The 27,451-nt window shown below is 48.4% G+C and overlaps 2 protein-coding genes across 4 annotated transcripts; both read right to left on the bottom strand.

Moving 5' to 3' along the window:
* Nucleotides 1–1,223: 1,223 nt before the first annotated feature.
* TCF19 (transcription factor 19) lies at nt 1,224–8,647 on the bottom strand. Its single transcript, XM_080993049.1, has 3 exons — nt 7,361–8,647; nt 5,532–6,168; nt 1,224–2,027 (listed from the first exon to the last, which is right to left on the bottom strand). Exons 1-3 carry the CDS (start codon nt 7,632–7,634, stop codon nt 1,793–1,795), a joined length of 1,146 nt encoding a protein of 381 aa, XP_080849175.1. The 5' UTR covers nt 7,635–8,647; the 3' UTR covers nt 1,224–1,792.
* Nucleotides 8,648–10,442: 1,795 nt separating this feature from the next.
* CCHCR1 (coiled-coil alpha-helical rod protein 1) lies at nt 10,443–27,336 on the bottom strand. 3 transcript variants are annotated; one of them, XM_080991767.1, is made up of 18 exons: nt 27,283–27,336; nt 26,267–26,351; nt 24,589–24,793; nt 22,531–23,041; nt 22,071–22,213; nt 21,855–21,975; nt 20,203–20,313; nt 19,878–20,027; nt 19,262–19,372; nt 18,981–19,087; nt 18,642–18,754; nt 15,037–15,115; nt 14,361–14,491; nt 13,774–13,983; nt 12,357–12,458; nt 11,375–11,526; nt 11,180–11,291; nt 10,443–10,644 (listed from the first exon to the last, which is right to left on the bottom strand). In XM_080991767.1, the coding sequence occupies exons 2-18, from the start codon at nt 26,334–26,336 to the stop codon at nt 10,541–10,543; spliced, it is 2,532 nt and encodes an 843-aa protein (XP_080847893.1). In that variant the 5' UTR covers nt 26,337–26,351; nt 27,283–27,336; the 3' UTR covers nt 10,443–10,540. The 3 variants fall into 3 exon arrangements, with proteins under 3 accessions (XP_080847893.1, XP_080847894.1, XP_080847895.1); XM_080991768.1 differs by lacking the exon at nt 27,283–27,336 and adding an exon at nt 26,921–27,276 and having other exon boundaries at nt 26,267–26,346; XM_080991769.1 differs by lacking the exon at nt 27,283–27,336 and adding an exon at nt 27,214–27,228.
* Between the last annotated feature and the right edge of the window lie 115 nt (nt 27,337–27,451).

Here is a 27,451-nt window from a genome sequence, read left to right as displayed (position 1 = left end):
TCGTGTGTATGCATACAGTGGCTGAGTTCTCACGTAACACTAAACTGTGGTTTGTTTAACAAACCATTGCTTGTTTCTCCAGTTTGTTTTGTCTCCCTGCTGCTATTACCTCATGCCTTTGTAATTTGGCAAGCATCTGCAGCGCTCAGGAAAGGTCCTACACTGTAGTTAAAGCAAGCCATGGTTTATAAGCCAGCAACAAACTAGGACTTTGGACCAAACCATAAACTGCTGGTTCACACATATAATACTAAAGCATGGTTTAATAACTATTGCTTGATAAACCACGGTTTAGTGTTATGTGCACGCACTGAGGATAGCACTTTGTGCAGCTGATGAAATGGGACCTGGCCTGTCAAAGCTGCCGCCGCCACCATAAATCTTGTCATTAGTCTTTAAGGTGCCATAAGACTCTTGCTTTCACTGCAAAACTACTTAAGTGCCAAGTTAGATGCATCAAGGATAGTTACAGTGATTGTGCATCTGTCATGTTTATGTCTAAAGGGGGAAAGGCTGGGGTTTGCTTGTTTTTCCCTTTACATGAAAAGAGCACATTTGCAAGAAGAGTTGTGACCTTCTAGCCCAGTGTTGGTGCAAAGGAGGAACCAAAAAGCAAAAGCAGATTTGAGGTAAAATGGCGGGAGGTGCAAGTCCCTCTCACCTGCACACTCCTTTGGGTGCCAAACTCGACACACGCACTTCATAAGTGAACAGGGCAGATGGGCGACTGCCACTCTATGACTGCCCCATCACCTCCAGTTAAGGCCTAACTATAGCTGCTACTCTGGAATATAGCATCCTAAGATTCCCACCTAGTTCATCAAAACACTTGACCCCCTACTTGTCTCTTCGTAAAAAGCTTCGAGAGGGCGGGACTCTCTTCCCAGCTAAGTTAACAGCAGGCATTGCTCTTCAGCAGCTGTTCCAATGTCTCATTACTTCAATAAATTGGCAGCTGCCCGGAGAACTGAGGTGAGGCAGCTGCTCTACTGCACCCTCAGAAACTCACTTCTTCTGGGGTCTCTGCATATTTTCCCAAGGTCGGCCCTGTAAAAGTTGGGCAGCTTCCCAGGCTGCAGGGCTATTGCTGCGAGGGCGGCCATTCTGCACACACCACTGTGCAACGGGAAAACCTGCCTGCTAGGCGTTCGTAAGCGGTTTCTTCCGAGTGCGGCAGGTTCTTCCCTGTAAGGAAGAGGGTGAAGACCTTCACCCTGTAGAGGGTGAAGACCTCGGAAGGTAAACGGTGGCGTTGTCCATCTGCCCCGATTGTCCCTCTCAAGCGATCGCTTGCCCCTTCCAGTTGAAGGCCTTGGGCCGCATAAATCGAGGGAGGAGAACTAGTGACGCTCCTGGTGTTTCCAGCTCCCATCAGCCCCCAGCCAGAAGGGTCCGTGGCCGGGGAAGATGGAAGCCAAAGTCTCGCAACATCCAGAGGTCCCGTCCCTCCGCAGCTTCTAGCACTGGAGTTAGCTGGAAACTTCCCCATGTAATAATATCCATGTCTTCCCCAGTGCAATGTGGCCTCTTGGTTTTCGGAGATGGACTTGACTCCTTGACGCAAGAAAGCGAAAGTCTGGCATGTTTTCTCACAGCCTCCTCCGAGAGAGACTGCCAGGTTCTCTGTGAATGGTAAGTTTTGCTTGTCCCTGGAAGCACGCTCCTTGTGTGCAATTTTTTACCAGCCCACTTTAAAGATGGGGAAAAGTCCTTGCGTGTCCTGCTGGAGTCCACCGATATTACCCATTTGGGGGCAGGGGCGAGGGCGCTTCTCTGGCCACAGCCACCCGCGTTACGAGCGGCAGGCGGAGCAGCAGAACTCGGCCTCCTTCACGGCGCTGTAGCTGCAGCCCACGCAAGCCACGTGGAACCAGGCGTCGCAGCCATCGCACTGGACCCACTCCACCATCTCGTCCTGAGGAAGGTGGCACCTGGGGGCTGCACACGGCTCCGACGTGGACAGAGTCTGGGAGAAGACTTGGCAAGTGCTCCCCAGGGGGTTCTTCCGTGGCCGGCCGCGACGTTTCCTGCAAAGGAACAGGGAGGGATAAATAAAAAAATTGGCGCCTGCATTCCCCACCCCCATCAGCACTGCAGCAACATTTCCCGAGTGCGGATGGCGGACCATCTGCACTGTGCGCAGAAGTTACCAGGATCAATCCCTGGCCTCTCTGGGTACGGCTGCGAAAAGACTCCAGGCCAAAAATCTGGGAGGCCTGTGCCAGTCAGTGTAGAAGAATGAGTTGGCTGGGCTAATAATAGTCTGACTTGGTCCAAGGGAGCTTCCTATGTTGTTAGGTAAAGGTAAAGGGACCCCTGACCATTAGGTCTAGTTGTGACCGACTCTGGGGTTCCGGTGCTCATCTCGCTTTATTGGCCAAGGGAGCCGGCGTACAGCTTCCGGATCATGTGGCCAGCATGACTAAGCTGCTTCTGGCGAACCAGAGCAGCACACGGAAACGCCATTTACCTTCCCACCGGAGCAGTACCTATTTATCTACTTGCACTTTGACGTGCTTTTGAACTGCTAGGTTGGCAGGAGCAGGGACCGAGCAACAGGAGTTCACCCCGTCGTGGAGATTCAAACCACCAACCTTCTGATCAGCAAGCCCTAGACTCTGTGGTTAACCCACAGCGCCACCCGCAGAAAAGCCAAAGGCCAACGCCTTTCCATTGGTGGCTTACAAGCAGATATTAAAATGAGAGTTTAGTGGATGAGCAGCAAAGTTAAGAGAAAATGATGAGAAGAGAAAAAGCCAAATGCTGACAGAACAAGCTGCAGATACATAAAAGGTTTATTAAAAACGACCTTTTTATTGCTGTATGTTCCGTAGGACACCATGCCTGCTGCACAGATTAGTATGGGGGGAGGGGAGTTGGAAGGGACCACGAGGGTCATTTAGTCCAACCCCCTGCAACGCAGGAATCTCCCACTCAACATAGGACTCGAACCCACAACCCTGAGATTAAGAGTCACATGCTCCACCACCTGAGTTATCCAAGTGGTGCCTTCCTTGTAAAGCACTTCCAGCGTGGGGCAGAGGAGGGGACAGAAAGGCATTGATATGCCTTTGGGAACAAGTTTATAGTCATGTGGTTCATTTCTAAGCTGCCTTCTCCAGCAAACCCAGAGAAAGCTGCCATTCCCAGCCTCTTCCTGCCCATCTAAAGCCCATGAGCCCCATAATTTGGCTGTTCCAGGAGCCTCAGGGTCTCTTTGGCAGATGAAAAAGTGAGTTGCCACATATGTCTGCACAAGAATTCGTTACACTGCCCTGACCGGATGTACAACTAGCAAGTTTTAACCTGTTGCTTCACCCCGCTTTACATGCCTGTCCACAGCCGCTAAAGCAGGGCTAAGGAACTCCGAAATTTGTTGGACTCCAACTCCCATCAGGCCCAGTCAGGGATGATGGGAGTTTGGGTTTGCAACAACTGGAGGGCCACAGGTTCCCGACCCCATGTGTCAATTGTTGGGCTGCAGCGGGGGTGTGTGTGTGTGTCAGAATTTACCAGGTGTGCAGTTGGACTTCTACAGAATACAGTGGTACCTCGGGTTACAAACACTTCGGGTTACAGACTCCGCTAACCTAGAAGTAGTACCTCGGGTTAAGAACTTTACCTCAGGATGAGAACAGAAATCATGCTCTGGCGGCGCGACGGCGGCAGGAGGCCCCATTAGCTAAAGTGGTACCTCAGGTTAAGAAAGGTTTCAGGTTAAGAATGGACCTCCAGAATGAATTAAGTTCTTAAGCCGAGGTACCTCTGTAGTACCTCGGGTTAAGAACTTTACCTCAGGATGAGAACAGTAATTGCGCAGCGGCAGCGGGAGGCTCCATTAGCTAAAGTGGTGCTTCAGGTTAAGAACAGTTTCAGGTTAAGAATAGACCTCTGGAATGAATTAAGTACGTAACCAGAGGTACCACTGTATGGCCTCCAGTTCACTATTCCAATCGCTGAGAATTTCTTCAACTGTTCAGTTGTCCAGTAAAGTATATTATAAGAAGCTGCTGAGTTAGAAACTGGCTGCAGTGGCTACAGCAGCAGTGGAAGTGCATGGGCAAAGGAGAAAATGTTGCCTGATGTCATTATAACAGGTGATTGACAGACAGGTGGTTCTAACTAACTTTGAAACTTGGCACATGCTAGTGGGGAAGTAAGGAAGGATCCAGTTCGCCCCCTGGACTCGAGGAAGAGAAGGTACATTTCACTTTGATATATATACTTGATATGCTCCAAGGAAGAAAGGAAGGAAGGAAAAGAGAGACAGAGAGAAGGGAAGTCCTTAGCTCACTGTTTCTCAACCTTGGGTCCTCAAGCTGTTCATAGAATCATAGAATCATAGAGTTGGAAGTGACCACAAGGGCCATCGAGTCCAACCCCCTGCCAAGCAGGAAACACCATCAGAGCACTCCTGACATATGGTTGTCAAGCCTCTGCTTAAAGACCTCCAAAGAAGGAGACTCCACCACACTCCTTGGCAGCAAATTCCACTGTCGAACAGCTCTTACTGTCAGGAAGTTCTTCCTAATGTTTAGGTGGAATCTTCTTTCTTGTAGTTTGGATCCATTGCTCCGTGTCCGCTTCTCTGGAGCAGCAGAAAACAACCTTTCTCCCTCCTCCATGTGACATCTTTTTTATATATTTGAACATGGCTATCATATCACCCCTTAACCTCCTCTTCTCCAGGCTAAACATGCCTTAGCCGTTTCTCATAAGGCATCGTTTCCAGGCCTTTGACCATTTTGGTTGCCCTCCTCTGGACACGTTCCAGTTTGTCAGTGTCCTTCTTGAACTGTGGTGCCCAGAACTGGACACAGTACTCCAGGTGAGGTCTGACCAGAGCAGAATACAGTGGCACTATTACTTCCCTTGATCTAGATGCTATACTCCTACTGATGCAGCCCAGAATTGCATTGGCTTTTTTAGCTGCCGCGTCACACTGTTGGCTCATGTCAAGTTTGTGGTCAACCAAGACTCCTAGATCCTTTTCACATGTACTGCTCTCAAGCCAGGTGTCCCCCATCTTGTATTTGTGCCTCTCATTTTTTTTGCCCAAGTGCAATACTTTACATTTCTCCCTGTTAAAATTCATCTTGTTTGTTTTGGCCCAGTTCTCTAATCTGTCAAGGTCGTTTTGAAGTGTGATCCTGTCCTCTGGGGTGTTAGCGACCCCTCCCAGTTTGGTGTCATCTGCAAATTTGAACAGGATGCCCTTGAGTCCATCATCCAAGTCGTTGATAAAGATGTTGAATAAGACCGGGCCCAAGACAGAACCCTGTGGCACCCCACTAGTCACTCTTCTCCAGGATGAAGAGGATGTTGTTGGACTACAACTCCCAGCATCCCTGACCACTGGATGATGGGAGTTGTAGTCCCACAACAAACGGGGACCCAAGCTTGAGAAACACTCCAGCTTAGCTCATCAATGCTATGGAAATATTTCCGTTAAACCAGAAACATGAAAATCATGACGGCACCCCCTGGCGCGAACTGTACCGACCATAACGCGGACTCGAAAAGGGACTCACCCGCTGGGTGTGATGTGGAGCTTCGGAGGACCCTCGTCTTCCTGCAAGTTCTGGCTCTCCTCCGGCACTCTCTGCTGGAGCCGCAAGGCGCTATGGCAATGAGCATAACCGCCCAGCCGCTGCTCCTTGCCCGGGGTCGGCTGCTCCTCCTCAAGCCGCGTGATCTCGTCCTCCAGCTCGGGCAGCAGCGTGTGAGCCGACTTGCGCCGGTTCCGGGAGGTTTTCGGCTGAGTGGGGGGTTCCGTGCACCGACCGCGGCCCAGGGAGAAGGTGAACGGCTGCGGCTTGAGCTTGCTGAGGCTGCCGATGGAGCTGAGGATGAGGGTGGCTTTGGAGCGGCAGGAGAGGGCGGTGGGCGAGTGGCGGGACAGAGGGCGGATGCGGTGGTTGCCGGAGGGCAGCACTGGCCGGAAGCCACAGGAGGAGGCCCAGGGGGCTTTGGGCTCCGTGATAGCGGCGAAGTCCTGCGGCCGGACGTGGACTTTCTGGAAGAGGAAGTAGAACTCGGAGTTGCTGTGCGGGAGTGGCAGGGCACAGCCCTCAGGGACTGGGCTGGGGTGGCCAAAGGTCAGAAGGTCTCCGTCGTTCAGGTCCACTCGCTGGCCATGGGGCACTCGGACGGCGTTGATGTAAGTACCTGAAGGGATAATGGGGCAAGAGAAGAAGCTCACTTTCTATAGATCAACCAGTGCAATGCCTACAGGTGTGTTTGTGGAGGTTCTGAAGGCAGCCCAGGACTCCATGCTAAGCGCAGGACACGTCATAGCCTTCTGTGGGGCTCCTGTCAGTGAGGCCAGGAAGTGCAACACCACATCACCACCCCCAAATACAGTCATTAAATTTTCCCCATAGGCATGGATGGCACCCTCTCGCTTGTGCGGGGCAAAACAAATTATGGGGGGAAACCTTTGGCGTGGAGGCTGACTCTGCTACCTTGTCCCATGTGACCCCACCCATTAAGTCTGCAGGGTCCAATCTGTTTGTTGGCCGAACTGAACAAGCTCCAGGTGAAGGTAGCCTATGGATCTCAAACCCTCAGGAAGTTAGGGACTTCCCCTGCGTGCAAAGACAGGTTCCAGCACATTAAGTGGACGAGACCAATAGTGGGTCCAACAGTCAAGGAGGCTGTAGAGGGAAGTGAGAGGCGGATGGGGCTCAGCAAGCTGGAAAGGGGGTTCATCTAGGAGAAGGAAAGCTCTGATCCTAAACCTCTGCTGCCTTGCAAAGAAGAAAAGGCCTTTAAGGAGTAAACCCTGCACAAAACCAGAAGGGAGGTCCTCAGGCAGTTGGACTGCGCTTTGTATGCCTCCTTCCGGCAACTCCTGCAGCCAAGCTGGGGCCAAAGGTATCGCTCTGCTTTCCATCAGTGAGGTGAGAGAGGGGTCTTGTAGTTTGGGCAGCCCAAGACCTCCATACACGCTGCCCAGGCTTGTATCCTGGGGAGGTCACTTTGGCACTGCAAATGCAGCAGTTTGACTTCACCCCTGGGATGCATGCCATTGTCTCTCAAGACAATGTGCCAACCACACACACATGGGTGGAAACAGAAAAATGTGGGGACAAAAGACCATTATAGTTCCGCACAGGAATGACAGACTACAATTCATGGCCATTTGTATCTGCTGTTATGTCTGTCTGTCTGTCTCTCTCTTACACACACACCCCTCTTGTGGATAAATATATGCAAATTGAAGCTTTGGTCAACATGTCTAGTTCCACCTGTTTCACCACACTGAGGATTAGGAGCCGAGCATAAGGCAACGTCTTTGCAATGGTTAGGTCTGAATGCAACCCCACCCTTGGTGGCGCAAACAGTTCCAAGGACTTACCATGGGTGCTGTAGTCCACCAGGCCGACTCGCCACTCCCCGGCGGTGCTGTCAGAATCCCTCTCAGCATGGATCTCTGCATGGATTCGCGAGACCAAGGCTGGGTTCTCCTCCGACACCAGGACGACATCGCAGACCTCAGCTCGGCGGCCCAGCCGGTAAGTGCAGCTGGGCCTAGCAGGCCGGAAGGTGTAGAGATCCCGGTTGGGTGAATCCCCAGGCGAAGCCGGGCCCATCCGGAGTAACTGGAAGCAGGGGAGGGCCTCAGAGAGCATGGCTTGCTCCCGGTGTCTCCCTCAAGCACAGAAGGGGTGGCGGACAGGGCTCTTGGCTTCACCCAGGAGGAAAAAGATGCTTCTGACGGTTGGGAACGCAAATCAGGCAGCGGCGGTGGCAGCAGGGCTTAGCGGTTGCATCCACTCCACACAATCCACCTTCAGCTAGGATGAGCAGGGAGCTTCCGAAAGGGCGGCAAGTTCTTCAGTGTGCAGACTGGAAACATAGCAGCATGGTGTGCAAAAAAAAAAGTCAGAAGTGCAAAACGGGGGGGCAGCCAACGCAAAGGATGGACCGGGTACCACAGGACACAAGCTCTGCAGCGACAAGTTAAACTGTGGAGCACAGATTTGGGGGTGTTTTGCCAGGAAAACACACCTTAACTGCTACCTTGATGGGCCTTATTGCACAGGAAAGCAAAGCCTTCTCTCCGCCCCGTGACCAAACCACTCCTATGCCCGCTTCTTGGCCACGAGCGCCACTTCAGACGTTCTCCGAGTGCAATTTGCTCAAGACAAAGGGGCCCAGAACCCTGAATGGGCGCAGATCTATTCCCCCCGCCCTGGAAGGTGCAAGTTGTCTTTGGGTGCCTGGAAACCCCTTTTCCGCTGGCACTAGTGCAAGGACGCTCCGGAAGGCCCCTGCAAGGAGACGACCACCTGGTCCGCCCGCGATCCTCTCGCAGGCAGGTGTGGCGCTGGGACTCCGGAATGCCGGGCTCCTGACAGGGGGCGGGCTCTAGAACCCCCGTCTCCTTGACAACGCAAGCAGAGGCCTCCGTCCCCTTGGCAACGCGCTTCCTCGGGGCCCTCTCGCCTCTCTTCCCGCAGGAGCCGGCGGCGGCTTTCCCGGCAGCGGCGGCCACAGCTGGAGCCGGGAGTTTCTGCGGCGGCCGCTACCGAGGAAGCTTACCCGGGGCTCCGAGCGGCGCGCGCTGCCTCGCGATTGGTCCAGATTAGGGAGGGGAAAGGGGGGAGGGCGGTGCCGCCGGGTCCTATTGGCCGGCTGGAGGGAAAGTCTCTGTTCTCATTGGCCGAGAGCGGCGAGGGGGGCGGCGAGCGTGCATGAGCGCGCGAGGTAAGGAGTCCGGGCTCGGGCGGAGGAAGGTGCTGATTGGCCGGTGCCTCACAGAACCGGCGTCAGGGGTGGGCGACGCGCTCGTGGCGCGTTTCCAGCGGGGGAAGGAGATTGGCTGGGCCGGCGGGCGGCTGGGCCGGCGTTGGAACCGCGCATGTGCGAGAAGGCGAACGTCGGGAGGCGCGGCCCCAGCTGACTCGCTTGTCATTGCGCTGTCGCCCGCGCGGGAACGCAGGCGGCCCAGGGGTCTCCGCCCCGCCCTGCCAGGCTGTCTTCGTGGAAAAAGAGGCTGCGGAGGGGCGCCTTCCGCCTCCCACCGAGAACGCGAGCTGCTTCTGCGCTCCTCCTGGTAGACACGGAAGTAATTGCCCCATTCACACGTGCACAAAACAGGCCCACCCCAATCCCCGCTATTATTCCTTCTAGGAGCGCAGGTGAGCACAAGCATCAGCCAGGGTGAAGGAGCAGCCTGTGGGCTGCACAGTACTGAGGATTGGCATCGACGATGTCTGCTACTATAACCATGGAGTGGCACCATAGCAGGGACTGGGCTCAATTGTGCTTCATGTGCCCCCTCCAGGAGTGGTCCAGAGGGTGGCAACACGCCTTTTCTGTGGTACCTCCACGTTTGCAGAATGCTCTGGGGGGATGTTTTTAATGAATTTCTCTTTCCTCTTGGTTTAAAGGAATCTGCAGGGGTTTGTTGTCTACTTGTTTGGATTTAACTTGCTTTGGGTTGCCCTGGGCAAGATAAAGCAACTATAACAGTTTTAATAAATGAAATAATAATTAAATGAATCCCAGTTTATACGTTCCCCACTTGTGGCCAGGCCTGCCTTTGCATTGCATCTGCTAAACCTATGCCACAGGAATCGTCTCTCGGGGGCATGGCATCACTGTGGGCCCATAGAGCAGATCTGGCTCAGGGAGTGTTTTTCAACAACGTTCATACACGGCTTGAAAGAGGAGGTGGTCTTCTAACTCAGTTGCTGTTTTATAGCTAGACTTCACAAGAAGAATGAAGTGTCATTTTGCATTCACAGAATCAGAAAACAGCAGAGTTGCAAGGGACACCCAAAGGGTCATATTGAAAACAGACAAATGAAACTGCCAGTTGGTCAGCAGAGAGATGTGTCTTAAGCTCTATACTTAAGTGATTTTTGTACATGTCTCAAACTATCCAAGCCCTGCCCCTCCGTTTCACATCCTTTGTATATTATATACTCTTGCTGAGTAATTGTGTTCATCCAGCTTAGCTACCCAACCACCCATATTGTATTAATCGTACAGTGGTACCTCAGGTTAAGTACTTAATTCGTTCTGGAGGTCCGTACTTAACCTGAAACTGTTCTTAACCTGAAGCACCACTTTAGCTAATGGGGCCTCCCGCTGCTACCACGCCGCCGGAGCACGATTTCTGTTCTCATCCTGAAGCAAAGTTCTTAACCTAAAGCACTATTTCTTGGTTAGCGGAGTCTGTAACCTGAAGCGTATGTAACCTGAGGTACCACTGTATAAGGCATTGTAAACTACCCTGAACATTTTTTAGGCTGAACACAAGAATATATGTATCTTGCGCATGTGCTACCAGTTAGTGGGTGGTTTGCATCAACAGTATATATAAGAAGCCCTCAACCAAGATTGATAGGGAGGAAATGAGATGTGGGAGGTAATGACGTATTTTAGAGACTGGGTTTTTTAAAAGAATACTTCCAATATAAATGCCTATGTGCCTATAAAAATAATTTTTATTTACAAACATCTTTCTATCAATTTCCACAGCCTGGTGTCTCCAAGTAGATTTTTCTTCCCCTGGTGGGATTTATACTTAAGTGCCCTTGCTGGTGTCTCTCTCTTTGTCTGCTGCTTCTTCTTCTCCCAGTATAGCAGCACCCAGTACCTGTAGGTCATCCAGCACAGCAAACAGAGACTCTGTAGGAAGAGGGAGAAAAGCCCATAAGATCATGGAGTGATGGAGATCAGTGGAGAATGCCAATGAGGTGGATGCTCTTAACCTGGTGACTACTGGGATGAGTGTTGAGAAGAATAGGGAAGAACAGAAACTAGAAGGCTTCTATATCGGGCAGTTATAAAAATTGCAAGGGATTGTGGGAAGGAAAATGGCACACCTGCCAAGTGTAGGATGTAGCAAGCCATACCAAGCTGCCCTATTATCAGGGCCAGCCCTATCATTAGTCAGAGTGAAGCAGTTGCCTCAGACAGATGCTTGTGGGGAGGGCACAGAGAGCAGCAGCAACACGTTGGGGAACAGAACTGCACATAGCCACTTCTGAAGCCTGCCTGCTGCTGTAAAGTGTGGTGGAATAGAATGTTGAATGTTCTGTCAGCACAAGCATTTCAGCTGTTCTGGGGTCAATTTTGGTGGGAGCAGGGGGAGCCCTGCTGTGCAAGCCAAAGTCCTTGCCCAGGGTTCTGCTGATGCAACTCACTGAATCCCATCCTATACCTTTAGATAGAGGCTTAGATCCGGTCTTCTCAGTTGATTCTGCTGGGCCCTGGACTGCTGCAAGCCGATTCTGTCGATGCTGGACCAACAGCCCTTCCTGTCTCAAGGTAGCCTGTGAATGGAAAGAGACAGACGTTGACGGATGCAACAGGCACCAATATGGGGCAGCCATGTGCCTTCACTCCTTGAACGTACCATCAGTAGATTCTTGTCCCTCTCAAGCTCCCGCAGACGTCCTTCAAGTTGTGCCATTTCCTGCTGCGTGGCAGACTCTTGCAGCTTGGCAAGTTCGTCGCTGCGAGCTTTGTCTCTGGCTGCCTGTCGCTCAGCCTGGCGTAGGGCAACCACTGCAGACACACAAAGCAGAAGGGAGGATCAAAAGAGGGATGACAAGCAGAGAGGGGAGTAAAGGTTTGGCTCCGCCTGCAGTGCAGCAGACTCAAAGCTACTTTATGCAGAGTCAAACCACTAATCCAGCTATCGGTGTCATCTACTGCAACTGCCCTAGGAACACAGGAAGCAGCTATACACTAAGGTAGTCCCCTTTGTTTATCTGCCTCAGTATTATCCACAAAGGCTGACAGCGGCTTTCCAGGGCTTCTGGCAGGGATCTTTCTCAGCCCTACTTAGAAATGTCAGGGATTCAACCTAGGACCAATTGCATGTAAAACAGATGCTCTGTTGGGAGATTCCATTCCACCTTTTGTTGCAGACATGGGATTGTTGCATGTCACAACAACTATCAGCCTTCAGGCAGATTTTTCCCAGTCCCGCTGCTGCAAGGAACTTTTTTCTCAAATGGAAATACAAGTGGCTGAACTTGAGACCTTCTTCATGAAGTATATAATCTGTCCCTGAGCTGTGGCCCTCGGTACTGACTCTACATTACGCAGAGTGAATCAGATGCCCAATCTTTGTCAACAAAAGTGCCTGCTATTTAATACATATGTTTTTACAAGAATACTCCTTTTGGATTTTCTGCCTCAGGCACCAAAACATCCCCCAGTAGCCTCTTTCCATTTACAAGCAATCTGCAATTTGCACAGGTCATCATGTGCGACGGCAGAGCACGCATATGCCCCTTTCCCAGCCACTTCCAAGTCACTGTGATGTGTGCATATACATATACATATACATATATATCAGTCGTTGCCTGTACAGCTGTTGTGCTGCTCACCTGCCTTTGTGTGTTCCCTCCGTGCTTCATTGAGCCCTCTCTCCATTTCTGATAGATCCTTGCGCATCTGCGTTTCAATTTCAGTTACCTTCTCCTGCAGGGCTATGTAGAAAGGGCATGAAAATGATAATAGGCAGGGTTTTTGCCCCCCATCCCACAATCCCTTGCTTATTACAATACTGTATCAGGAAGTCATGCATCAAATCTCTCAGGTGGCAGTGCTTTCTCTGACTCTTAACTGTATTTACAAGCGTTCTCACGTTTTCAGCATCCAGTGGCTTTTGCCCTTGGTGGACAGCCCTTACCTTTTGCACATTTGATCACTGACAGCTCTCTATGCTTTTCTAAATGCAGGCCCAGACTCACCAAACCAAAAGCAGCTCCACAGCCACAAATGGTGGCCTACCAGGAGCTAGATGAGAAGTGGGGAACCCTTTTCAGCTCAAGTGCCACATGGTGCTGGGCGGGGCAAGGTGAAAAAATTGGATGTGGTTAGAGGCAAAAGTGGGTGAAAAACATGCAATGGAAGTCAGTTGTACCAGAGTCAAGGGTTTCCGTTCACACCCACCTCTCTCCATCCAGGCAAGTGAGAGGCATCATCATAGTTCAATAATACACTCCACTGAAACTAAAGTACTTGAAGAAGGCAAGTACAGGTGAAACTCGGAAAATTAGAATATCGTGGAAAAGTTCATTTATTTCAGTAATTCAACACCAGCTGATGACATGGCTCCCCAAATCAACACAGACTGTGGAAACTTCACACTGGACTTCAAGCATCTGGCATTATGTGCCTCCCCATTCTTCCTCCAGACTCTGGGTCCTTGGTTTCCAAATGAGATGCAAAAGCTGCTCTCAGCAGAAAAGAGATTTGGGGAGCCATGTCATCAGCTGGTGTTGGTTCACTGTGCTTCATTAAGTCCAGGGTCAATGCAGCCATCTACCAGGAGATTTTGGAGCACTTCATGCTTCCTTCTGCAGATGAGCTTTATGGGGATGCTGACTTCATTTCCAGCAGGACTTTGGCACCTGCCCACACTGCCAAAGGTACCAAAACCTGGTTCAATGCCCATGGGATTACTGTGCTTGATTGGCCAGCAAACTCGCCTGACCTGAAACCCATAGAGAATCTATGGGGCATTGCCAAGAGAAAGATGAGGGACATGAGACCAAGCAATGCAGAAGAACTGAAGGCTGCTATTGAAGCTTCCTGGTCTTCCATAACACCTTAGTAGTGCCACAGGCTGATAGCATTCATGCCACGCTGCATTGATGCAGTAATAGATGCAAAAGGGGCCCAAACCAAGTATTGAGTACATATGCATGCTTCTACTTCTCAATTTAAAAGCTCATCATGCCTCACCTCTGAAGTTAATCATTCCTTCCCCAGAAAAAATGCAGCATGTCCCTAAGATACCTCTTTCATACTCTGCTCTTAACTGTCCCAGCTCCTGCCTCAAACTCTCTGTAGCCTCTTCACTCCTCTGTAGGTTGCTGCAGGTTGCCTCCAGCTGCTTTTCTGTGGCCTCCTGTTGCTGCCTCAGTGTCTGTTCCGCCAGTGTGTTTGCCTCCAGTGCCTCCTGCAGGCTCTGCAATGACTCCCTCGTTTTCCTGAGCTCAAACTCCGCTGTAGGACAGAGGGGAGACAGTCAGTTGAGGGCAGTGCCCAACAATCCAATATACCCAAATCACCTCCCCACTGCTTTTCTACACCTAGTTTCTGGGTGCTGTCACTTACAGTAGGGCCTGGTTCTGTGCCCGGACCATCTTATTACAGGTGGTGACTCACTGAAAATAATTCCTCGCACCAATTCCCTGCACATGGTAAACTAGCAGGTCTTGGAGAATAATAGGTTCAACCTGTACTACCTGACATTAGGTCTTTTGAGTGCAGGGAATTTGTTCTGTACGGAGAATTCGTTCAGGTGAACCCTCACCTGTGGTCTTAAACTGTACAGATACAGCTTTGTCACCTTAGTGAGAAGAGGGCCCAGAGTTGGTCACCTTGCTCTTTTGCTTCAGCCACTTTCTTCTCTATGAGTTGAGCCCCACGTTTAAGCTCCAGTGAGAGTTGATCCCGTTCTCTGTGCAGCATCTGTAGTTCAGCTTGAAGGTCTTCATAAGATGGCTGAATCCTGGGGAGGAAGTAGAGAGATCAGAAGTTCAGTCATAACCCTGGACACTCAAGTGTTTCAATTGCACAGGGGTAAAATTTTGGCTGACTGCACTAGTTAACCAAAAAGTTGTTGTTGCCAGAATCCCACTCCTCCACAAGGCTGGGCCAAGTCATTCAACTCTGCCTTTGCTTCAGTTAGATATTTTGCTGTTAGGCTAGACCTTGGCTTCCAGCTCTACCCTACAAAAGCCAAATACTATTCCTAGAAACTCAGGGACTTTAATCCCCAACTTTTGCTATCTCTGCTCTAACACAGACGATACTAAATTCTCTTAACTGGAGACTGAGCTATTCAAAGGGTAAAGTCATGAATGGACTGGAACTGAAATGGCACAGGCAATGTCTCTTATTTCTGTCTTAGTTTCTGTATACGAAGCAGAAATCTTAAGCACAGCAACTTTGCGGTGAAGACCATTTCGCAAAGCATTCTGTCCTTTCAAGGAAGAAGTATGCACAGTCACCAACTCCTCACAGCCTGCACTGAGATTAGAGTTTTGAACTTACTTCTCATCGTCTGATCTTGTGGTGCAAGATTTCTCCTCTTGCTGAAGTCTGGCTAGTGCTATCTTCTGGCATACCAACCCTGGAAGCCATAGTTATTCAGTTATTCATTGACAGAAGTGTATCAGCTTTTAAAAAAGCAATAAATCTAGGCAAAAAACTCATTTTGGGACCTTGGCCACTTATATACTAGGAGCAGGGAACCTGTGGCCTTCCAGATGTTGCAAAACTGCAGCTCTCATCATCCCTGACCATTGGTCATGCTGGCTGGGGCTCATGGGAATTGTAATCCATTAATGTCTAGAGGGTCACAGTTTAGCCGCTCCTATTCTAGACTTTAGTGTTAAAGAGAAGCAAACGTATTAGTTGTTATAAAATACAGGAGGAAAAACACAACACAAAAACAGTCCAGGTGGTCATCCCACTGGTAAGTAAAACTGAAGATCCTATGAAAACATGTTGCAAAAAGAAAATATGTATGCTGACCACAATTTCCATTTAGAATGCAGGGGTGGGGGAGAGATGTGCATGTTGACTCCACAAATTGAGAATTCTTTTTTAATAGTGCAGACGATCATAGACCCTTGAGGCTTTACCTGCCAAAACAGATATATGTTTGGGGCCTGCGACAGAAATCCCAAGTACAGTGCTGAAAACAAAGTATGCATATTAAGGTATGGAAATAATTGTTGAGTTTGGGTTCTGAGTTGTTGTTGTTTTGCACATTCATTCAAAACATGCATACTTCATGCTGAACCCCCGTGTCTCTGAAGCCTGGAAAACTATGGCAATAAACAGTTGTTGCAGAAATAACAGGAACAGGTCAAAGAGGTGAAAAGCTACTGGGCAGGGGTGGGGAACCTCAGGCCTCGGGGCCAAAGATGACCCTCTAAGCCTCTATCTGGTCCTTGAGACTCTCTTCACACCTCATCCCTCCCAGGCTCTGCTTCAAACAGCCCTTGAGAGCTTTTGCCTGGCTAGAATGCATCCTTGAGTTTTAATCATGCCTCTTGCTTGCTAGATGCAGGCTAGAGGACTGAGTGAAGAAATCAGCCTACTGTGCAAAGGCGAAATTTACACACATGGCTCCGCTTATTTTTCTTTTTGGTCACACCCGCCACAGGCATAGCGCCCCCAGGTGGAAATGCGACCCTTGGTCTGACAAGGTTCCTCAGTCCTGCTGTAGGGATTTTAAACTCAGAGGGATTTGCAGCACAATGTAGACTTCCCAGTTTTATGCTGCTTTAACTATCATGATTTCCCAAAAATAATTGTGGGAACTGTAGCTTAGCAAAGATGCAGTGACCTCTATTAGAAACCTCTACAATTGCTAACAGAATGATAATTCCTTTGATGGCCTAAGTGTGTGCCTGTTCAGGGACAAATTCAGTGAGGCTTGCGCCAAAGTGTGAACAGAGTTACAGTTAGGGGCTAAACCTTCAGGCAGTTGTGTCAGTCCCATTCAAAAAAGGGCAGAGAGAGAGAGAGAGAACAGAATCCTAGTCACACTTATATGGATATTATCTCAGTTGAACTCAGTGTGACCTTTCTTCCACTTAAAAGTTAAAATATGCATAGCACAATATTGGGTTGTTAAATCTGTGGATTAAGATAAGGCACCTGAGAGATTTGAGGGGAGGGGAAAAGTTGTCTGTGGAGTCTCTGAAAATAATCTGAAGTATGTCTGGTATGTTGGGAGGGAACATTATGTGAACAGAGCAACATCTAGCGATGACAAAAAGGAAAGCACTTTCTAACTGTTGTGAAATTCATTAACATATAGATAATAAAGAATAAAGGGGTTGTCTGCAACCATCTAAATTAGTGTTTTGACTGTAGTTATAAATGTCAATGAGCTTAAAATAATGTAGCCAGAAGGTAGGTATAGGAAATCCCTTAGACACGGCTGACCCAATATATTTTTCTGCCTCAGGGAAAGAACAAGAGTGAACTCCCACTCCTTTCTGTGTATAGAAGTCAAGCAGACTGGCAGTCATATCTTAACACCACTTAACACCTCTGGTGCTAGGACAATGCCCTCTGCAGCACCTAAGGCAAGTCATACAAAGACTGAAAGGGGAACTTGAGCCTACCCCTCCCTCGCAATCCATTACCTGAGGTAGCTGCCTTTAAAAAGTATTTATTTAACAAGATTTATATATCACTTGATTGTTCTAAAAAATTTTAAGCAGTTCACAATGCAAAATAAAGCAATAAAATTATTCAAAATATTCAAACCATTTATTAAAATCAGCAGCTGAGAAAAAAGTGAAACTCTTCCATGTCTAGATGGGCTTGTGTAGAAACAAAACACGTTTTAAGCAGGCACTGGAAAAATTACAGCGATGGCACCTTCCTGGTGTCAATAAGCAGGAAGTTTCAAAATGTAGGTGCCACCCCACTAAAAAAAATGTTTCTTACAAGTGTGGAAAGTGTATTATATAAATAAGGTAAAGGTAAAGGACCCCTGGACGGTTAAGTCCAGTGAAAGGCGACTATGGGGTTGAAGCGCGCATCTCACTTTCAGGCTGAGGGAGCTGTCGTTTGTCCACAGACGGCTTTTCTGGGTCATGTGGCCAGCAGGACTAAACCGCTTCTGGCACAACAGAACACCATGACAGAAACCAGAGAGCACGGATATGCCGTTTACCTTCCTGCCACAGCAGTACCTATTTATCTACTTGGACTAGTGTGCTTTTGAACTGCTAGGCTGGTAGAAGCTGGAACAGAGCAATGGGAGCTCACCCCGTCACAGGGATTCAAACTGCCAACCTTCCGATCAGCAAGCCCAAGAGGCTCAGTGATTTAGACCACAGCACCACCCACATCCTCAAAGTATTATGTAGCCCCTGTAACAGTGCTAGTTCTGCAGATCGAAGGAGTTGATTGGGCAAATACAGAGTAAGAGAATCCCACAAGTGATCTGGTTCCAAACTGTTAAAGGCAAATCAGCAACCAGCACAGATCTCTGAGCAGAGGTGTTATAATGCTGACAGGGTCTCATGCCTAACAGCACCTGTGCTGAAGTACTCTGCACCAACCGCAGTTTCCAGATCAAGCGCGAGGGAAGCCCTACACAAGTGCATTGCAGTAATCCAACCTTGAGGCCACTACCCCAGACTTACGAGGCACAGAATGAATAAGGAGGCCTTCAGCACACACTAAATCAAACCAGTTTAGTGCAAATAGGCAGGCTCCTGAACAATCCTTCATTTCAGCCCTGATTCTAATGCCACACGAAGCCAAACCATGATTTGCCTCAGAGCAGCCAAAGGACCAAAGCAACCACAATCTCCTTTCTGACAGCCCATAGATCTATGCTAAGTCATGGTTTGACCTTCTTGTTACATGGAAACTGAGGAAGTGCCCCCATCTGCGTATTTTCAAGTGTGTATCCACCACCATGAGGGTAGGATCCTAGCTCATTAATAAAAACAATGCAAACAAAGAAAAGAGATTTAAATATTATGGTTAACGTAGCTTCACTAGTTATATGGAAGTAATTTGAGTCTCATGTGGGTGAAGGTATGCCCAGCAAGAATATCAAGGTTTGGGTTTGGCGATGGAAGATTGTATGTCTAGATTGCAAAATGGCTTTCCACCATTACCTTGGACAGTGTCAACTCTCTTGGCTGCAAAAGCAACTCTGTTTCCCAATCCCATGAGGCGTGACAAGGCTGCTCTCCATGATTCTTCCTGTCCAGTCAGTTGCTGGCTTAGCCTGTGGAGCAGAAGACACAGCATCTTAGTCTGGACTTTAAAAGGAGTAGTAAAAACCATTAAATGAAAGTTAGCCAAGAGCAAGGAAGGAGCAGGGAGACTTCTGTAAATTGGAGGTGTCAAATAAATGGCCTTTGGGTTTTCTCAGGCTCTCTGCAGTCCTCAATACCTGGAGGACTACAGAGCTTGGGGAATCCAACCATTATTGCTTTGTCTTTCTCAGTTACCTACTGACAAAATCCCCCAGGCCCCGAAGGGCATTTTCAGCAGTCTCTGCCCTCCGTTGAAGTTCCTGTGCCAAATCATTCGAGCGCAATGCCTCTGCCTGCAGAGTCTGGAAGGAATGAGAAAGCTCTAAGCAATACTCCCCCCTGAAAGAGAGAGGCCCTAAACTCACTTGTCAAGGACTTATCCACCCTTCAGCTCTTAAGCCTGTTTTAATGGGGAAAAGGATGTGCCCCTTTCTAATCTTGCCTTCTTGGGCAAGGGGCGTAAGAGAACAACTTACTTTGTTTCTCACTCTTTCCATATCAGCTTCAGCAGATTTGTCTTCTAGGCTGTGGAGCAACAGTGCCACCTTCTGGTCTCTGGACCCCACTTCACCTTCTAGCTCTTTGACCTGTAAGCAGAAAATTAAGACCTGGCTTATTACCACGTAAGCTTTGCATTTAACCATTTGACTGCTAACAACATTACTTGCAGCAGATTGCTTCACCCATCTTCTGCCAACCTGCTTGCTTTCAAGAGACGCCCTGAGACCCCCAGGTATAGGGTGGTATATAAATTCAAAAAATAATACTTTCATCTCCAACCAAAGTAGAAAGATAGCAGGTATCTTCAAGGACTTCTCCCTCTTCTGATAGTTTGGTTGGTGGCAGGCAACTTTAATTTTTTTTCTAGCCTGGTAACAGTTTCCAGGCTCCTCCATAACTAGCATGAATTCAGATATCTCTGTAATCCTCACGGAAACCTTGAATTCCCTTCCTAGAGAACCCAGGAGTCCTGGCTCACAATTTTCATGCTCTTCCATACTCCATTTTCAAAAAACCTACCTAGGAGCTTGGGCTTTCAGGTTCACCCTGCTCCACTCCAACACAGCCCCCTCCCTCAAATCAAGCACATACCTTCCTTTCTAGCACTTTGGTGGTATCCCTGTGACTGAGCTCCTGAGATTTCAGCTGCACCAGGAGACAAAATACTTTCTCCCGCCACCGAGTCAGCAGGTACTGCCATTTCTGAGATGATTCAGGCCGGAGAGGATCCTCAAGCTGCACCTGAAAAGATCAAACATGAAATAAAACAGCTTTTAAGAAGGGTGTGGGTATGTACCCAATACCCAGTCAATCAAAACAGCTATTTTGAATAGTTTGCAGTACTGCAATCTACTACTTGGGACCCACAAGGCTACTATTCTTCACTATCATACCCACTGTCCTCAAATGTATTTACCTTCTTGCTGAGCTCCATCTCCTGTAGCGTCAGAATATCGCTGAGGGAAGTTAGGCGAACCTGCAGCAGCTCAGCTGTAATTTTCAGGGCATCCTTCTCTTCTTCCAGTTGCTGAAATAGGAGCAAAGTAATGTTGCAGTCATGCTGCATACTCATAAATTCATGCAGAAGAAAAGGAGCTCTGCTATTTGAAGTGCCTTGTGTTACCTTTCCTATCCTGGGCTGCTTCCATACTGGGCATTTCATGTGGAACAGCCACACTTTGTTCTCTCACTTTTTATGGGGCATCTGCACGCTGTCATGAACAAAGTATTCCGTTCCTGTTTTCTGTGCTCAATATTCCTTCCTCCACCCCCCTGAACTCTGAAAATCTGACTTTTTAAAAAGCACAGTAGAACAGTTTGCACAATTTCTCCAGGTATTGGTGATTCATCAAGCAACTCTGCAGTAGATTATGGTTACCAGATGTCCTCGTTTCCCGGGGACAGTCCCCGGATTTACAAATCTGTCCCCGGATTTATATTTTAAGTGTTGTAGATTTATTAGTAGAGAATGAAAGTTGCATGATTGGTTCAACGGCACAAGACACATCATATGGGGACTTCTGACGAGGCAAAATGGTGGGCACCATGGCAGCAAGCAGCTCCTGAAGCCAGCCAGAGCCAACTGCACTACCAGGACTGCTGCTGCTGAGGGGGAACCAGGGACACCCGGCACATTAACTGGGGGAACCACTGACCCCCCTACGACCCAAATTGAGCCGAGAGTGAGAGCGCCCAGCCACCTGCCCAACAGCGCTCCAGGGCCAGGAAAACCCCAGAGCCGACGCAGGGAGAAGGAGAGGAGAAAGAGAAGGAAGAGAGAGAAAGGGGAAGGAGAAAAAAGAGGGGAGCCCCAACCTTGCTGCACCGCCGCTGCTGAGGAGAAGAGGTAGGAGAGCACCAGGAGAGCAAGGACACATGGCCGAGCCCAGGCCCTACCTGAGCCTACTCCATGGCAGCTAGCACTCCAAGAGAGCAGGCCAGGGCCTAGAGGAAGGCCACGTGACAGAGCAAGACCACAGAAGAAAAGACATTGCTTCTTTCTTTTTTAAAAAACTTAAAAAAAAATAACTTTTTTTCCTCTTTTCAAAAAAAAAGTGTCCCCGGATTCTTTGAAAAAAATCTGGTAACCTTACAGTAGATTGTATGTACTGCTCCAGCCATTTCTGAGGTTGGGGGTTAAACCTCAGGCATGCAGGTGAAATTAGGCCTGGTAGGGTTACTAACTTTTCCTGGGAAGCCCATTTTCCCAAAACCGTGACCATCTGCCCCTCTCCTGATGAGATATGTAATGCCAGGTGTGGGACAGGTAAAGGCATGGCCAGGAACAATCAGAAGTCTTAAAGTGCTCTCTCCATTGGACCACTACAGCTCAAGCCCCACCCACCCCCATCTGAAGCTGGAGAAAGGGCAACAAGATGGTTATTTGGATTCCAGAAGGATGGAAGCAAAGGTGGTATTCCACTTGTAGCTTAAAGCACAACAGCAACACTTAAGAGTGGTTGGGACAACCCAGTCAGATAGGTGGGGTATAAATAATAAAATATCATCATCATCTTCATCACTTAGATGCTGCTAACCTTCCATGTCTGAAAAGCCCCCAGGTCTCACCTGCACTCTGCTCATAAGTTGGTCCCGTTCAGCACTAGGCTGCTTTGACTCCTGTTCCCCAACATAGGTCTTCAGCTGCAGGAGCGAAGCATTCTGGGAAGCCAGCTCTGCCTCGGCTGCACTGAAGGAGAGAAATACAAGGGGTTGCCTTTGGCACAGCCTGGAGACAGCCCCAGTGGGCCCTTGGAGGAAAAGAACCTGGAGCAGTGATCACACCTGAGATGGTTCTGGAGAACGTCTCTCTTCTCCCTTAACTGGACAGCCTCCTTCTGCTGAGCCCCCAAATCCTGTTGGAGGGCCCACAGCTGCTGCTTCAGGGACGCTACTTCAGCCCCGTGGGCTTCAGAAAGCCTGGACAACTATGGAAAGAGAGGAAGAGGCTAACATCCTGGTGAGCAGCGACCTCCTGCTATTCACACTACTCTCCCAGAAAACCTAGAGCAAGGAATGGAGAACCTGCAGCCCACCAATAGCTGATGCACTGTAATTCCCATTACCCCTGACAACTGGCTATGCTGTCTAAGGCTGGTGGGAACTGGAGTACAATAGCATTTGGAGGACCGCCACTCTCCACCGCTTGCAGAGACTTATCTAGCAGAGATGCCAATCCAAGTTTTTATTCTGCACCCACTCAAAACAACTTTTTCTCCCAGAATGCTTTCCTTTGAGCACTCACCTCTGCTTGATGCTCCTTGAGCACTGTCTCCAGGCATTCTCGCACCCTTTCCTCTTGCCTCCTCTGCTCAGCTTCTGCTTTTTTAAGGGCGCCCTGCAGCTCTCCTCGCGCCAGCCCAACTTCATGTCTGGATCTTTCCTTGGTCAACTCCAGCTCCTCTTTCAGGGAATCGGCCTCCAAGCGCCTCTGCCTCCTAAGCTCCTCCAGCTCTCCCTTGAGAGCCTCAATTTCCAGTCTGCTGCTGCTCCTGACTTCCTCCAACTCTGCCTTCAAGCCAGCAGCCTCCGCCTTGCTCCGGCTTTTTACTATTGCAAGCTCACTCTGAAGGTCAGAGAGGGTGTTTTCTCGACTGGCCGCTGCTGCTTCTTGCTGGGCTGAGGCTACTCGGAAGGCAGCGAGCTCCGCCTCCAGTCGCTGGATCTCGTGGAGCTGGTGGGAGATGATCTCGGCCTGTTGGGACATGGCCAAGGTGTGACATACGCTTGAGGGCTCAGCTCCTCTATCCAATGACCTGTAAGATAAAGAATTTGTCATAAAGTCCTCCCACCTCCAGGAGGCACTATTTTATGTCCTGCTAGTTAGTTCAGGAGACTCTTGAGAGTCCCATGGACTGCAAGAAGATCAAACCTCTCCATTCTGAAGGAAATCAGCCCTGAGTGCTCACTGGAAGGACAGATCCTGAAGCTGAGGCTCCAATACTTTGGCCACCTCATGAGAAAAAAAGACTCCCTGGAAAAGACCCTGATGTTGGGAAAGATGGAGGGCACAAGGAGAAAGGGATGACAGAGGACGAGATGGTGGATAGTGTTCTTGAAGCTACCAGCATGAGTTTGACCAAACTGCGGGAGGCAGTGGAAGACAGAAGTGCCTGGCGTGCTCTGATCCATGGGGTCATGAAGAGTCGGACACAACTAAACAACTAAACAACAACAAAGTTAGTTCAAAAGTTCAGGATGTTTCCATTCTAAGGGCTGCTGTTCAAGGAGTGAGCTGGTCACAAGCTGAACTCTAATGTATGGAATGATTCCCAGGAAAAGGGGAGAAGAGCACCAGAGAGATACAGCAAATAGAGCAAAGCTGGGGTACAACGTGCCTAGCAGGAGATGCTCTCGGTTCTCATTGTACTCAGTTCCTTCAGCGGAGAACCACAAGTTAAGGGAAGTGTCTCATAAAATCTATTTTTATTTCTGCAAACCTACAAAAACATGTACAGTGATACCTTGGTTCCCAAACGCCAAAAACCCGGAAGTGTTCCGGTTTTCGAACGTTTTTCGGAAGCTGAACGTCTGATGCGGCTGTCGGCTAGTTTCCAGGGCGCCTACGTCCATCAGAAGCCGCGTCTTAGTTTTCGAATGTTTCGGAAGTCAAACGGACTTCCGGAACGGATTAAGTTTAGTGCTTTTGTTTTCTCTGTTTATTTTGCATTTTTGTTTTTGAGGCTTTTTCGGTTAATTTGTTTTTGTGACTGTGTGGAACCCAGTTCAGCTACTGATTGATTGTGTGACTGCGGAAATGGATAAAAGCCCCCCAATCCAAACGGTGACTATCATCAGTGCTGGTAAGAAAAAATAATAATTTTAATTTTTATCATCTACAATACTGTCTTACTTATTTTATTGTACAGTACATTGATTATTGCTTTCATTTTATGGATCAGTGGTCTCGTTAGATAGTAAAATTCATGTTAAATTGCTGTTTTAGGGGCTTTAGGGGTTTTTTAAAGTCTGGAACGTATTAATCCATTTTGCATTCCTTTCTATGGGAAAGCGCGCCTTGGTTTTGGAACACTTTGGTTTTGGAACGGACTTCCGGAACAGATTAAGTTTGAGAACCAAGGTACCACTGTATTTTTAATAAGCATGCTTGTTTTTACATTCTATTTATTTACCTGTGTTTTGATTAAAGTTTTGCACTATTTTATGTAAACTGCTTAGAGATTTCTGTTTTTTGATTACCTGGTCTATAAATGCCATTAAATAAGTAAAATAATGTTCATAATTGGGTGGTATAGGGTGAAATGGATCAGAGGAAAGGGGGAAATTGTAGGGGTCATTTCACCTGGTTCTGGTTCCTGGTTCTTCTGCCTTATCTCCCTTTGTGGCCCATCTGTGGAGTTCATCCTTCAATCTCTGGTTTTCTCGCTTGAGTTCAACTGCCTCATAGTTAGGAAGGCAAGGGACATCCCAGGGCACTGTAGTAGAGACAGCTAGAGGTGGTGCTGACCGGCTCTGGAAATGTGAAGGTGGGATCAACTCCTTTGGCCCTAAGGAAGAAATGACAGCAGATTGCTATGACATTAGATTGCCACCTAGCCATGTTAGAAAGAGTTTAAGTGCAAGAAATAGGGTGATCTGGAAAACTTTCACTGAAAGGAAACCATTCATAATCAAGATGCAGAAGACAGATCCACATAACTGGTCTTCAAACTAGCAGAAGTTGTGCAAAGCTAACCCAAATTCTCACCAAACATAGTTAGCAACTGCAAAGCAGGTGTGAGAACTAGAGTCCCAAATCACGCTACGAGGCTGTGCAGAAGACATCAAAATCAGAATAGTGGGCTGTGCAAGCTTAGGGCAGACTTTCAAATAGAAAATCAGGGCTACTAGTGAGAAACAGACATACAGGAGGATTGTTTATGTAGACAAGGTAAGAGCCAACACTTTATAAGACAAATCTGCACCATACATGGATAATTCCAAGAACCTTAATATTAATTAATCTATTGTACCGTATATATGTTTATCTATGTGCATACAGAAATGTCAATGTTAAACCAACATGCTTGAAGAAGAAGAGTTTGGATTTGATATCCCGCTTTATCACTACCCGAAGAAGTCTCAAAGCAGCTCACATTCTCCTTTCCCTCCCTCCCCCATAACAAACACTCTGTGAGGTGAGTGAGGCTGAGAGACTTCAGAGAAGTGTGACTAGCCCAAGGTCACCCAGCAGCTGCATGTGGAGGAGCGGGGAAGCGAACCCGGGTCACCAGATTACGAGTCTACTGCTTTTAACCACTACACCACACTGGCTCTAGTCCTACAAGATGACATTGGTCCTACAAGACGGTATTGCCTTACGCTAGAATTGACAACTGACTAGAAAAGGAGGAGGAGGGATGGACTGGCTTGCCTTGTGCTTTTAACAATATCTTGATTTGCAAAAACCAACAGGTGAAGCTTTGCACTACCATGTAAACATTATCCCCTGTCAATATTTGCTGCTCTTAAGAGGTGCTGCTCCAGGGGCTAGTTGAAAAACCCTTCCTTATGCTGAAATGTGAATAACTGTGCACAATCTACATTTAAGGCCCAACTATGACTTGCTAGTTTTTTAAAATCACACTTGCTAGACAATAATGCTTCCTAAAGCAGTCTGTATCAGTCCAAATGTTGAAAATAGTGCTGTTCGCAGCTACTGTATATAAATGAATATAATGCACAGGCCCTATATTTGGCACAAGAAAGATAGAAAAGATATGGGGGAAGATCAGCTTGACAATGCTGGAACAACCTTCACTTTAGTCATGCATTGCCTAACTTCAAATCATGGCAGAAGCCATTTCAGATGGCAGTTTGGCAAATTCATACAATAAAGGCAGCCTTTCAAATACCCAAGTAACAAGCCATTTGGTCTTTATAAGCAACAGTGGCTGGGCTCTTTGCATCGTAAGCAGGCAGCAAATATTTTAAAAATCAGTGTGTGGGGAATTGAGATAATAAATTTGCTTTTGCTTTACCAGTGGGCTTTGAACCTCTGAATGCAGCCGGTGGGTTCAGCCGTCTGTCTGGATCATTCCTTCTGTCCATGGTCCCAAGTCTGTCCTTCAAAAGATACAGAAATGTTTACCTAATCTAACTGGATATTTTCAGGCTTGAACCCCAAGCTCTAAAACAGAAGGCCTAACTCAGTGGTGTCCAAACTTTGGAGGGCCAGATTTGATGAAGTGAAGGGCCGTGGGGGCCGACCAAACTTGTTGACCTTTCTTTAGGATTGAAGTTGTTGAGCTTTTTTTAAACAGCGACTAGATTAAGTTTAGATATGCCTGGCCTAACTCATATGAAACAACCCCACTATAATAGCGCTCAGTGAGGCTATATACTACTAACATTTTACGGAAGTAATATAAAATAATGCAATTTTTATAAATATAATAATATAAAATAACGCACTGTTCTTCAAGAAATCACAGGAGCCTCTCTCTAGAACCCATTCAGACCTTATTGCCATCAAGGTAGCATATTTTGGCATAAAGTAGTATATAAATAAAAAGACAGATAAGATGACTTGGTCGCTCTCATTCTGGTCCATAAAGCAGACAAAAACCCGGGAGGCTTTTTTGACTTTTATGCAGGCAGTTTGCAAACCCTTGGAGGAAAATAATGGGATTCACACACTTCCTTGTCAAGATTTGGTCGAGTCTCCCATCGCTGACTAAGTTTTCTATTTCGAGTTGAGCATAAAAAGCACCGCTTCACTTCATCTAGAACAGTCCCAAACTGGGGGTCTCCATCTGCTTTTTTTGGACTACAACTCCCATCATCCCTAGCTAGCAGGAACAGTGGTCGGGGATGATGGGAATTGTAGTCCCAAAGCAGCTGGAGACCCCCAGTTTGAGAGACCCTGGTCTGGAACCCCATTTCTCCCCTTCGTCAGCTGCTTCCCACATCCCCACTCATGGGCTACGCTGCTTCTGGCAGCCGCTGCGCCCTAACTCGCCACCACTGAGGGGAGGCGGCCCTTTTCCTCTCAAACCTCCGCCGACGCCGACTAACGCTCCACCAACCGACCTGGAGACCGGACTGCTCATGCGCGCGCCGCGAGCCCGCGCCGAGGAAACGAACGCAAAGGCACGTCCCACCCTTCAGCGCAAAGCCAATCGGAACGGAGCGAGGCGTGATGGGCAGGCGGGCGGGCCTGTGAA

The sequence above is a fragment of the Podarcis pityusensis genome, assembly GCF_964106645.2.
Source record: "Podarcis pityusensis genome assembly, chromosome: 2".
Taxonomy (NCBI): Eukaryota; Metazoa; Chordata; class Lepidosauria; order Squamata; family Lacertidae; genus Podarcis; species Podarcis pityusensis.
The sequence above is the reverse complement of the archived record's forward strand: the minus strand, read 5'-3'. Positions and strand labels throughout refer to the sequence as shown.

Bases quoted from the DNA above. Each gene is read 5' to 3' on its own strand.
- CCHCR1 (XM_080991767.1), bottom strand. From the start codon at position 26,336: ATGGACAGAAGGAATGATCCAGACAGACGGCTGAACCCACCGGCTGCA. The intron at 19,088-19,261 runs GTAAGTTGTTCT...CATTCCTTCCAG, and splicing joins TGGAAAGAGTGAGAAACAAA to ACTCTGCAGGCAGAGGCATT. The intron at 13,984-14,360 runs GTGACCAACTCT...TCTGTCCTACAG, and splicing joins GGCTGAAGCAAAAGAGCAAG to CGGAGTTTGAGCTCAGGAAA.
- TCF19 (XM_080993049.1), bottom strand. From the start codon at position 7,634: ATGCTCTCTGAGGCCCTCCCCTGCTTCCAGTTACTCCGGATGGGCCCG. The intron at 6,169-7,360 runs GTAAGTCCTTGG...TTATCCCTTCAG, and splicing joins GGTGGACTACAGCACCCATG to GTACTTACATCAACGCCGTC. The intron at 2,028-5,531 runs GTGAGTCCCTTT...GTTCCTTTGCAG, and splicing joins CTCCACATCACACCCAGCGG to GAAACGTCGCGGCCGGCCAC.